General features: G+C 35.5%; 1 protein-coding gene across 1 annotated transcript in view; it reads right to left on the bottom strand.

Annotated features, from left to right (window-relative positions):
- Positions 1-13,843, bottom strand: part of DNAI4 (dynein axonemal intermediate chain 4) — a 100,950-nt gene that overhangs the window by 19,177 nt on the left and 67,930 nt on the right. The window contains 1 exon segment of the mRNA XM_024119870.1: positions 6,034-6,228. Within this exon segment, the coding sequence (XP_023975638.1) occupies positions 6,034-6,228 (195 nt within the window).

The following is a 13,843-nucleotide window of genomic DNA, read 5'->3' as shown; positions in this document are numbered from 1 at the left end:
GGCATATACCTTGAGAAAACCATAATTCAAAAAGACATGTACCACAATGTTCACTGCAACACTATTTACAATAGCCAGGACATGGAACCAACCTAAATGTCCATAGACAGATAAATGGATAAAGAAGATGTGACACATATATACAATGGAATATTACTCAGCCATAAAAAGAAATGAAATTGAGTTATTTGTGGTGAGGTGGATGGACCTAGAGTCTGCCATACAGAGTGAAGTAAGCCAGAAAGAGAAAAACAAATACCGTATGCTAATGCATATATATGGGATCTTAAAAAGAAACAAAAAGTGGTACTGATGAACCTAGCTGCAGGGCAGGAATAAAGATGTAGACATAGAGAATGGACTTGAGGACACGGGGTGGGAGGGGGAAGCTGGGGTGAAGTGAGAGTAGCATCAACATATATACACTACCGAATGTAAAATAGTTAGCTAGTGGGAAACAGCAGCATAGCACAGGGAGATCAGCTCAGTGCTTTGTGATGACCTAGAGGGGTGGGATAGGGAGGATGAGAGGGAGGCTCAAGAGGGATGGGATGTGGGCTGATTCACTTTGTTGTACAACAGAAACTAACACAATATTGTGAAGCAATTATACTCCAATAAAGATCTATTTTTTAAAAAAAGTCCTTGTCTGCTTTTGCACCATCTCAGTCATCTTTTCATCTGTTTCTATTAACTGATTTTTCTCAGTTATGGCTCACATTTTCCTGCTTCTTTACATGACTAGTAATTATTTTTATTGGAGACTGTACATCATAAAATTTACAGCACTGAATGACTGGATTGTGTTTTCTTCCAAACAATATAGTGTTGAAGTTTGTTTTATCAAGCAGTGAACTTATGTTCAGATTATCTTGCTTTTTAAATTAGCTTTTTCTAAAGTGTGTGAAGGTAGGGGTCTAGACTAGATAGAACAATTTAAGTATGAACGTATCTGATAATAAAGCTCTCAAATATATACAGCAAAATTAATAAGCCTAGAGAAAATAGAGACAAATCCATAATCATAATTAAAGATTCTAACAATACTCTCTCATTAGTTGATAGAACAGGTCAACAAAAACTCAATAAAGATGAAAGATTTGTAAAACACTATCAATCAATTTGACATAATTAACATCTAAAGAATACTGCACTAAATAATAGAATACCCCATCTTCTTGAGTGTGGAACATTCACCATATGCTGGGCCATAAAACAATCCTTAATAAATTTCAAAGGGTAGAAATCATACAGAATATGTTCTCTGACCACCATGCCAATGTTAAATTAGAATTCAGTAAGAAAAGATGAATAAAAAGTTACTAAAAACTTGGAAAGTAAACAGTATACTTTTAACTAACCTAAACATCAAAGAAAAACCCACATGGGAAATTAAAAATTATTTGGAACTGAATAATAATAAAAACACAAGATATCAATATTTGTAAGAGGCAGGAAAATTTATAGTATTAAATACCTATTTTAGACACAAAAAAAAGATGTAAAATCAATGATTCAAACTTCCATCTTAAGAAGTTACAAAAAGAAGAGTAGATTAAATTCAACGAAGAAAAACATAAAAGTAAAAATGAAAATAACTGAAGTTTTTTTTTAAAAGACAAAAAAATTAAGAAAATCATTGAAACAAGAAGATATTTTTGAAAGGATTAGTATAATTGAAAAAGCCCCAACTAGACTAATAAAAAAGAGAGAAAAGTCACAAATGACATATCAAGAATGAAATAGGAGATACCACTATAAATCCTACAGATATCAAAATAATTTAAAGAGAGTATATTATGAACAACTTTATGCATATAATTTCAACAACATAGACAAAATGGGTAAATTCCTCACAAATTACCACCTGACACAGGTAGGAATAGAATAACCCTATATTTGTCAAAGAAATTAAATTTGCAATTTGAAAACTTTCTGTAAAGAAAACTCCATCCCAGATGGTTTCACTGGTAAATTTTATCAAACATTTAAAGAAGAAATAATACACAAATTTTTTTTGAAAACAGAGAATGAGGGAAGACTTTCAAAACTCATACTATAAGTCCATCATAATACTAAAGAACTTCAAAGGAACAGAAAATTACAGAAAAATATGTTACATGAGACTAGTCACGAAAATTCTCAATAGAGTATTAGAAAATTGAATTCAACAGTATATAAAAAGGATAATATATCATAACCAAGTAAAGTTTACCCAGAGGAATTCAGTTTGTTTTAACATTTTAAAATCAAGCAATGTAACTGGCCACATTGACAGATTAAAGGAAAAAATTACATAATTGTTTTAATAATTTAGAAAATGTTTTGAACATAATTTAACACCCATTTATGTTTTAAAATGTCTAGCAAACTGGAATGAGAAGGAAATTTCCTCAAACCAGTAAAAGGCATCTATAAAAAAACTATACTTAACATCTTATTTAACAATGAAATACTAAATTCCTTTATCCTAAGTTCAGAAACAAGACAAAGATATTTACAACCTTGGGGCAGGCAAAGATTTCTTAGAGAAGACATGGAAAGTATTTACTACAAAAGGAAAAACTGATAGATAAGACTTCATCAAAATTAAAAACCTCTGCTCAACAACAGACAAATATATAAGTTATAGGCTTAAAGAAAATAGTTGTATCTATCAAAGAGCTTGTATCCAGAATATATTTTTTTAAAAAAGCTCCTACAACTTGATTTATTTTTTAACATCTTTATTGGAGTATAACTGTTTTACAATAGTGTGTTAGTTTCTCCTTTACAACAAAGTGAATCAGTTATACATATACATATGTTCCCATATCTCTTCCCTCTTGCGTCTCCATCCCTCCCACCCTCCCTATCCCACCCCTCTCATGGTCACAAAGCACAGAGGTGATCTCCCTGTGCCATGCGGCAGCTTCCCACTAGCTATCTAATTTACATTTGGTAGTGCATATATGTCCCTGCCACTCTCTCACTTCATCACAGCTTACCCTTCCCCCTCCCCATGTCCTCAAGTCCATGCTCTAGTAGGTCTGTGTTTTATTCCCATCCTACCACTAATCTCTTCATGACATTTTTTTTTTCTTAGATTCCATATATATGTGTTAGCATACGGTATTTGTTTTTCTCCTTCTGACTTACTTCACTCTGTATGACAGACTCCAGGTCTATCCACCTCATTACAAATAACTCAGTTTCATTTCTTTTTATCTCCATACTGTTCTCCATAGTGGCTGTATCAATTTACATTATTCCCACCAGCAGTGCAAGAGGGTTCCCTTTTCTCCACACCCTCTCCAGCATTTATTGTTTCTAGAGTTTTTGATGATGGCCAATCTGACCGGTGTGAGATGATATCTCATTGTCGTTTTGATTTGCATTTCTCTAATGATTAATGATGTTGAGCATTCTTTCATGTGTTTGTTGGCGATCTGTATATCTTCTTTGGAGAAATGTCTATTTAGTTCTTCTGCCCATTTTTGGATTGGGTTGTTTGTTTTTTTGTTATTGAGCTGCAAGAGTTGCTTATAAATTTTGGATATTAGTCCTTTGTCAGTTGCTTCGTTTGCAAATATTTTCTCCCATTCTGAGGGTTGTCTTTTGGTCTTGTTTATGGTATCCTTTGCTGTGCAAAAGCTTTTAAGTTTCATTAGGTCCCATTTGTTTTTTTTTGTTTTTATTTGCATTTCTCTAGGAGATGGGTCCAACAGGATCCTGCTGTGATTTATGCCATAGAGTGTTCTGCCTATGTTTTCCTCTAAGAGTTTGATAGTGTCTGGCCTTACATTTAGGTCTTTAACCCATTTTGAGTTTATTCTTGTGTGTGGTGTTAGGGATTGTTCTAATTTCATACTTTTACATGTAGCTGTCCAGTTTTCCCAGCACCACTTATTGAAGAGGCTGTCTTTTCTCCACTGTATATCCTTCCCTCCTTTATCAAAGATAAGGTGACCATATGTGTGTGGGTTTATCTCTGGGCTTTCTATCCTGTTCCATTGATATATATTTCTGTTTTTGTGCCAGTACCATACTGTCTTGATTACTGTAGCCTTGTAGTATAATCTGAAGTATATTTTTTAAAAAAAGCTCCTACAACTTGATTTTTTTTAAGTCAACTCAATTTTAAAATGTGCAAAGAACTTGACCAAATATTACACAGAAGAAGATATACAAATGACAAAAAAAGTTATTAAAAAGATTGCCAGCGGGAGGCATTATCAAGAATGTGGGGCTTCCCTGGTGGCAGTGGTTAAGAATCCACCTGCCAATGCAGGGGACATGGGTTCAAGCCCTGGTCCAGGCAGGTCCCACATGCCGCCGAGCAACTAAGCCCATTCACCACAATTACTGAGCCTGCACTCTATAGCCTGTCAGCCACAACTACTGAGCCCATGTGCCACAACTACTGAAGCCCACATGCCTAGAGCCCGTGCTCTGCAACAAGAGGAACCACTGCAATGAGAAGACCATGCACTGCAATCAATGAAGAGTAGCCCCCGCTCAGCAACGAAGACCTACCACAGCCAAAAAAAAAAAAAAAAAAAAAAAGAAGGTGGAGCAACTCCTGTATATTTCTTGTAGGATTGTAAAATGGTACAAATAGTCTGGAAAGGTATTTTGCAGTTTCTGAAAAAGTTATACATACATCTATCCAAAGACCCAATAATTCCATTTCTAGGTATTTACCTAAGAGAAATTAAAACATAATCCACAAAAAGAAACACAAAAATGGTCAGAGCAGCTTTATTTATAATAGCTCAAAGATGTACAGGTGTCCATCAGCAGGTGAATGAATATACAAATTATTATGGTATATTCATAAAAAGGAGTAGTACTCAGAAAAAAAATGAACTACTTATATACTTATCAATGTAGATGAATCTCAAAAACATTATGTTAAGTAAAAGAAGCCAGACACAAAAGAATACTTACTATACAAACCCACTTATATGATATACCAAAACAATTTATCTATAGTGATAGAAATCAGCTTAATGCCTGTCTATAAGGGTGTACATTTTAACTGGAAAACAGCAGAAGGGAACTTTTGGGGTTGGTAAATATATTTTCTGTCTTGATTACAGTATTAGTTATACAGGCTTATACATTCTTAAATGTATCAAATTATGCAGTTAAAATATATGTACTTCATTATATGTAAATCTTACCTCATTAAAAAATTTCCTACTATATTTCTATTTCTTAGATACATTTAAAGAAGTGATCTACCACCAGTTTTGTTTTTAAAACATCAAAATTTACAGTACTCAGTAAAATTTTAATCTTATAACTCTAATTATGGGATGAAAAATTTATATATATGATAAAAATTTTAAAACATCAACCTAATATGAGATAAGAAACATAGTTTTTCAATATTCTTAGATGTAAGCAAAAAGGTTTACATCCATTTGTCACACAAACAATTTTGTGACTTAAGTTTTTGATGTAGGCATATAGAAGATCACTTTTGACTTGAAGGATCAAGAAAGATTTCATAAAGGAGTTTGCCCTAATCTATACTTGAAAGCTGGGAATTGAAATTGAAAAGTTGAATTAGATAATCTCTCAAATCCTTCAAAATATTTTGTGAATCTATGAGATGGGATTTGTAGCAATAAGAGTATGTAATAAAATTAGGGAGAGGTAATAAAAGCTAGAACCTGGAAAGTATAAACGGCAATGGAAAGGGGGGGTTGATTATGAGAGAATAATTCAATGAGGTGACAACGGAGAGGAAAGAGCCAAAGGTAAAGGTCTACACCTTTTTCTTTGGGGTTCCTCGTCTGGACTCTCTTGCTACTCACATGTTTAGTGCTGAAAACTATACAGAAATGTCTTCTGACCAGTGATAACTCAGTCTAGATATTGCATTTAGAAATAATAACATCATTTGATTTTTTAAATTATTTGAGCTTGACTAAAAGTGATTATTTTTAAATACCTTTTTTAAAGTATAAAATCTTTATTTCAAAACAACATCATGTTTTTTAAAAAAAAGATTTTTAGTGTTTTAGTATATAATGTATTAAATACCTTTTAAAACAGGAAGCTGACGATAAGCTGCAAGTTTTGGCTGAAATATATTTTCCATTATAACTCGTTCCATAAAAAATAAGTCCTGTTGGAACTTATCAGATTTCAATACTTCCTCTGAGTTGTCTTCTTCTTCATCATGGACTTTAGCCAGAATTACATTTTCAATATCCATTAGAGAACTACCTTCACTAACTGTAAAATACAAACGATGCAATGCTAAAATAATTCAAATAATATTAGCTGGTTTGTACATTTTAAAGATTTAAGAAATGACATTTTGCCATCACTATTTGTTTTCCTCCAGTATTTAACAACTTCAATAGACATTTATTGAACGTCTTTTACAAACCAAGCACATACAAGATATACATTAATTATCTCATTTTGGAATTCTTAACCACTCAAAAATGTGTGTTTTTCCAGAAAATAAGCAATGATAACTCATAAGGTAATTTGTATCTCTCTATATTTTTATTCAAATTGAAATAAAATTATTATCAGTCTTCAGATAAAGGTTTGATTTGATTATTGCTTTATAGAACAATAAATTAATTTTTATTGATTTTATTTTTATTGATGCTATAACAAATTACCAAAAACTTAGTGGATTAAAACCATACAAATATATTATCTTAAAGTTCTGTAGGTTAGAGGTCTGACTCAGGTCTCACTGGGCTAAAAGAAAAAAGTTAATAGGGTTATGTTCCTTTCTGAAGGCTCTAGAGGAGAACTAAAAACCCTGGACATCATATATAAAACAAACATAGGAAGCCTTTGAAAACCTTTGATAGAAGGAGGCAAAGCAACAAGACAGCTCAGGACCCAAGGAATGACATAGTGGTGAGTTCCCTGGACTCCTTATTGCTGCATATACTCCAGACAAACCTCCTCTCTCCAGCCAAAAGACCAGGAAAAGAAAAACCTTGCAAGAAAAAAAAAACTTTTAGATTATAACCATTCCACTCCAGACAAAAACACAGAGAAAAAATTGTAGCCCCACCCATTCCACAAATTCCACTAGCCAAGTGGGGAGCCTAGACTTCCATCTTTGCCAGGCTGTAACAAGGCATCCCAATCTCCCAGCCTTCCAGTGGGTGTGGTGTCAGAAAAGGATCGGTAAGGAGCCAGGACTTTCAATCCTAACAAAAATAATAACTGTGCTGCCCTTTCTGCAATGTCAGTGGAGACCAGTTGGAAAACATGGAATTCCACACCTACCTGGCAGTAACAAGGTGTCCCTTCCTCTCCCCAGTAGAATAGTCAGAGTTGGACTGGTAGAGTCAGAACTTACAGAACTGCCCCAAAGTAATAAAGCCAAGTCCCAATCCATGGTGTCAGGGAGTGGTAATGAGGTGCTCCTATCCCTCCCAGTCATGTAAGTATCAATGGAAATCAGAGCTCCCCACTTGCCCCTGCAAAACAGTAATGAGGAGATGATCCCCTCCCTCACTGTAATTGAAGGCCAAGTGGAGAACATGGATTTCTACAAAACCCCACTTCTACTCCCACCTGGCAGTAATGGAGCAGTAAACTCCCCTGTCAAAATAGTGTCAAACAAAGCCTGCTAAAAAGGAAGGTTTAGAGAAGATCCAGTTCTCATGACATAATGCCCCAAATTTCTAAATTTCAACTGAGAGTCACACATCATACAAAGACCCAAGAAAATCTCAACCTAAATGAAACAAACAAAAAAAACCAAATAAAATCAATAGATGCCAACACTGAGATGACAGAGATATGTGAATTATCTGACAGTTTAAGGCAATCATCAAAAAAATGTTTCAAGCATTTATGAACACATTTGAAACAAATGGAATAATAGAAAGTATTATCAAAGAAATTAAAAATCTCAGTAAATCAATTCAAGAACCAAATGGAAATTTTACAACTGAAAAATGAATTAATCAAAAATTTAAAATTCAATGGATGGGCTCAAGAGCAAAATGGAGGGGACAGAGGAAAGAATTAGTGAACTTGAAGAGAGAACAATAGAAATTACCTAATCTGAAAAACAGAAAGAAAATAATCTGAAAAAAACAAAAAAGAACAGAGGCTCAAAGGCCTGTGGGACTATAACAAGATATCTAACATTAATGTCATTGGGGAGAGCAGAAAGAGTATGAGACTGAAAAATGTACTTGAAGAAATAATAGCTGAAATTTTCCAAAATTTAGCAAAGAATAACATACAGAATCAAGAAACTCAGTGAATTCCAAAGAAGATAAACCTATAGAAATCCACACCAAGACATCATACTCAAATTTCTCAAAACTGAAAACAGAGTAAACAAAAATATAGAAAGCATTAAGGAAGAAATGATGTCTTATATACAGAGAGAAATAATTTGAATAACAGCAGATTTATCATCAGAAACCATGGAGGCCAGAAGGAAATGGCACACATTTTCTAAGTGATGAGAGAAAATAACCTTCAACCCAGAATTCTATATCCACTAAAAATATTTTATAGGAAAAAAGGTGAAATTAAGATATTCCCAGATGAAGAAATACTAAGAGAATTTGTTGCCAGCAGATCTTCCTTAAGAATGGCTAAAGGAGAATGGCTAAACAAGAAGGAAATTATTTTTAAAAAGAATTTTGGGATATCAGAGAGAAAAACAGAATGGGGAGAGTAAAAATATAGGTAAATACAATTTCCTTCTTCTCTCCAGTTTTCTTAATTATGTTTGATGGTTGATATAAAAATTATAACTAGCTGATACAGTTCTAATGTTCAAATACTCCATTTAAATATTTAGAGGAAATATTTAGGGCAAACATATAAACAGGAGAGAGTGAAAAGATATAAAGGGGGGAAGATTTCTACTCTTAAACTGGTAAAATGTCAACAGAAGTGGACTGCAATATGTAGAGCATCCACTAAAAAAGCATCCACTAAAAAAGCTCCACAAAGAGATGAACTCAGAAATACCATAGATATATTAGAATGGAATTGCGAAAAAAAAATGAGTTACCAACAGGAAGACTGCAAGTGGGGGAATGAAAAAAGGTATTCCATTCAAATGGAAATAAAAAGAAAGCTGGACTAACTATACTTATATCAGACAAAATGACTTTAAAACAAAGACTATTACAAGATACAGAGAAGGGCATAATATAATGATAAAGGGATCATCCCAACAAAAAGGAAAACACTTGTAAATATATACACACTCAACATAAGAACCTTTAACTACATAAAGCAAATACAAATAGACATAAAGGGAAAGATTTTATAATAATTTAACAAGAATTATTATAATTGTAGAATAATATAACAATAATACATAAATGTATAATAATAGAAAGGGACGTTAACACCCCACTTACATCAATGGACAGATCATCCAGACAGAAAATCAAAAGGAAACATTTGGCTTATACAACACATCAGATCAGATTGTTTAATATACAAAACATTCATCCAAAAAACAGCAGGATACACATTCTTTTCAAGTGCACATTGAATATTCTCCAGGGTAGATCACACGTTAGTCCTCATACAGGTTTCAGTAAGTTTAAGAAGACTGAAATCATATAAAGCATCTTTTCTGACCACAAAGGTATGCGACAAGAAGTCAACTACAAGAAAAACCTGGAAACACAAACATGTGGAGTCTAAACAACATGCTACAAAACAACCAACGAGTTACTGAAGAAATCAAAGAGAAAATCAAAAAATACCTTGAGATAAATGAAAGTGGAAATACAACATTACAAAATCTATGGGATGCAACAAAAGCAGTTCTCAGAGGAAAGTTTATAGTGATACAAGTCTACCTCAGGAAACAAGAAAAATCTCAAACAATTTTAAATTACACCTAAAGGAACTAGAGAAAGAAGAACCAACACCCCCCACAGTTACTAAAAGGAAGGAAATAATAAAAATCAGAGCGGAAATAATAAAAATCAGAGCAGAAATAAATGAAATAGACACTAAAAATCAATAGAAAAAAATCAATGAAACTAAGAGCTGGTTCTTTGAAAAAATAAACAAAATTGATAAACCTTTAGCCAGAATTTTCAAGAAGGAAAGAGGGCTCAAATAAATAAAACCAGAAATGAAAGAGGAAAAGTTACAACCAACACTACAGAAATATAAAGTATTATAAGAGATTATTATGAACAATTACATGCAAACAAATTGGACAGCCAATTTGTTGTTTAGAAGAAATGGACAAAGTCCTATAAATACACAACCTACAAAGACTGATCATAATAAAATAGAAAACCTGAACAAACAGATGACTAGTAAGGATATTCACTAATTAAAAACCTCCCAACAAACAAAAGTCCAGGACCAGACAGCTTCACTGGTGAATTCTACCAAATATTTAAAGAAGGATTATTACCTATTCTTCTCAAATTATTCCAAAAAATTGAAGAGGGAACACGTCCAAATTCATTCTATAAGGCCAGCATAGATACCAAAATCAAAGACAGTAAAAACAAAAAGAAAACAACAGGTCAAGATCCCAGATAAACATAGATGCAAAAATCCTCAACAAAATATCAACAAACAAAATTCAACAATACATTAAAAGGATCATACACCATAATCAAGTGGGATTTATCCCAGGTATGCAAAGATGGCTCAATATCTGCAACTCAATCAACATGATACACCACATTAACAAAACAAAGGATAAAAATCATATGATCATTTCAATAAATGCAGAAAAAAGTTTTGATAAAAGTTAACATCAGTTTATGATAAAAACTGTCAACAAAGTGGTAATAGAGAGAACATACTTCAACATAATAAAAGCCACATATGACAAACCCACAGCTAATATCATACTCAACAGTGAAAAGCTGAAAGCATTGCCTTTAAGATGAGGAAAAAGACAAAGATGCCCACTCTTATCACTATTATTTAACATAGTATTAGAGAGACCTTCAAGATGGCAGAGGAGTAAGATGTGGAGACTCCCTTCCTCCCCACAAATACATCAAAAATACATCTACATGTGGAACAACTCCTGCAGAACACCTACTGAATGCTGGCAGAAGACCTCAGACTTCCCAAAAGGCAAAAAACTCCCCATGTACCTGGGTAGGGCAAAAGAAAAGAGAAAAAACAGAGACAAAAGAATAGGAACAGTACCTGCACGTCTGGGAAGGAGCTGTGAAGGTGGAAAAGTTTCCACACACTACGAAGCCCCTTCACTGATGGAGATAGGGGGTGGCGAGGGGGAAGCTTCGGAGTCATGGAGGAGAGCGCAGCAACAGGGGTGTGGAGGGCAAAGCGGAGAGATTCCTGCACAGAGGATCGGTGCCGACCAGCATTCACCAGCCCGAGAGGCTTGTCTGCTCACCTGCCAGGGCAGGTGGGGACTGGGAGCTGAGGCTCGGGCTTCGGAGGTCAGATCCCAGGGAGAGGAATGGAGTTGGCTGCATGGACACAGCCTGAAGGGGCTAGTGCACCACAGCTAGTCAAGAGAGAGTCCGGGAAAACGTCTGGAACTGTCTAAGAGGCAAAAGACCATTGTTTCAGGGTGTACGAGGAGAGGTGATTCAGAGCACCAACTAAACGAGCACCAGAGACAGGCGCGACCTGTGGCTATCAGCACAGACACCAGAGATGGGCATGAAATGCTAAGGCTGCTTCTGCAGCCACCAAGAAGCCTGTGTGCAAGCACAGGTCATTATCCACACCTCCCCTGCTGGGAGCCTGTGCACCCTGCCACTGCCAGGGTCCCGTGATCCAGGGACAACTTTCCAGGAGAACACATGACACACCTCAGGCTGTTGCAATGTCATGCCAGCCTCTGCCATGGCAGGCTCGCCCCGCATTCCATACCCCTCCCTCCCCTCGGCCTGAGTGAGCCAGAGCCCCCAATCAGCTGCTACTTTAACCCCATCCTGTCTGAGAGAAGAAAAGATGCCCTCAGGCGACCTACATGCAGAGGTGGGGACGATTCCAAAGCTGAACCGCAGGAGCTGTGCGAACAAAGAAGAGAAAGGGAAATCTCTCCCAGCAGCTTCAGAAGCAGCAGATTAAATCTCCACAATCAACTTGATGTACCCTGCATCTCTGGAATACCTGAAGAGACAATGAATCATCCCAATATTGAGGCAGTGAACTTTGGGAGCAACTGTAGGCTTGGGGTTTGCTTTCTGCATCAATTTGTTTCTGATTTTATGTTTACCTTAGTTTAGTATTTAGAGTTTATTATCATTGGTAGATTTGTTTATTGATTTGGTTTCTCCCTTCCCTTTTTGCTTTTTATATATAGATATATAGATTTTTTTTTCCTTTTTCTCTTTTTGTGAGTGTGTATGTGTATGCTTCTTTGTGTGATTTTGTCTGTATAGCTTTCCTTTTACCATTTGCCCTAGGGTTCTGTCTGTTTTTGTTTGTTTGTTTCTTTGTTTAGTATAGTTTTTAGTGCTTGCTATCATTGGTGGATTTGTTTTTTGCTTTGGTTGCTCTCTTCTTTCTTTCTTCTTTTTTGTATTACTTTCTAAATTTTTTTATTTTTAATAATTAAAATTTTTTTATTTTAATAACTATTTTATTTTTTCTTCCTTCCTTCATTCCTCCTTCCTTCTTTTCTTTCTTTCTTTCTTTCTTTTTTTCTCCCTTTTCTTCTGAGCCATGTGGCTGACAGGGTCTTGGTGCTCCGTCCAGGTGTCAGGCCTGTACCTCTGAGGTGGGAGAGCCGAGTTGAGGACACTGGTCCACAGGAGACCTCCCGGCTCCACATAATATCAAATAGCGAAAGCTCTCCCAGAGATCTCCAACTCAGCGCTAAGACCCAGATCCATTCAACAACCAGCAAGCTACAGTGCTGCACACCCTATGCCAAACAACTAGCAAGACAAGAACACAACCACACCCATTAGCAGAGAGGCTGCTAATCAAAATCAAAATAAGGTCACAGATCACAGACACCCCAAAACACACCAGTGGTCATGATCCTGCCCACCAGAAAGACAAGATCCAGCCTCATCCACCATAACACAGGCACCAGTCCCCTCCACAAGGAAGCCTACACAACCCACTGAACCAACCTTACCCACTGGGGGCAGACACCAAAAACAAAGGGAAATACGAACTTGCAGCCTGCGAAAAGGAGACCCCAAACACAGTAAGTTAAGCAAAATGAGAAGACAGAGAAACACACAGCAGATGAAGGAGCAAGATAAAGCCCACCAGACCAAACAAATGATGAAGAAATCGGCAGCCTACCTGAAAACGAATTCAGAATAATGATAGTAAAGATGATCCAAGATCTGGGAAATAGAATGGAGAAAATACAAAAAATGTTTAACAAGGGCATAGCAGAACTACAGAGCAAACAATGATGAACAACACAATAAATGAAATTAAAAATTCTCTAGAAGGAATCAATAGCAGAATAACTGAGGCAGAAGAACGGATAAGTGACCTGGAAGGTAAAATACTGGAAATAACTACAGCAGAGCAGAATAAAGAAAAAAGAATGAAAAGAATTGAGAACACTGTCAGAGACCTCTGTGACAACACTAGCAAAATGAGAAGACAGAGAAACACACAGCAGATGAAGGAGCAAGATAAAGCCCACCAGACCAAACAAATGATGAAGAAATCGGCAGCCTACCTGAAAACGAATTCAGAATAATGATAGTAAAGATGATCCAAGATCTGGGAAATAGAATGGAGAAAATACAAAAAATGTTTAACAAGGGCATAGCAGAACTACAGAGCAAACAATGATGAACAACACAATAAATGAAATTAAAAATTCTCTAGAAGGAATCAATAGCAGAATAACTGAGGCAGAAGAACGGATAAGTGACCTGGAAGACAGAATGGTGGAATT

This window comes from Physeter macrocephalus, chromosome 4 (genome assembly GCF_002837175.3).
Source record: "Physeter macrocephalus isolate SW-GA chromosome 4, ASM283717v5, whole genome shotgun sequence".
Classification (NCBI taxonomy): Eukaryota; Metazoa; Chordata; class Mammalia; order Artiodactyla; family Physeteridae; genus Physeter; species Physeter macrocephalus.
The sequence above is the reverse complement of the archived record's forward strand: the minus strand, read 5'-3'. Positions and strand labels throughout refer to the sequence as shown.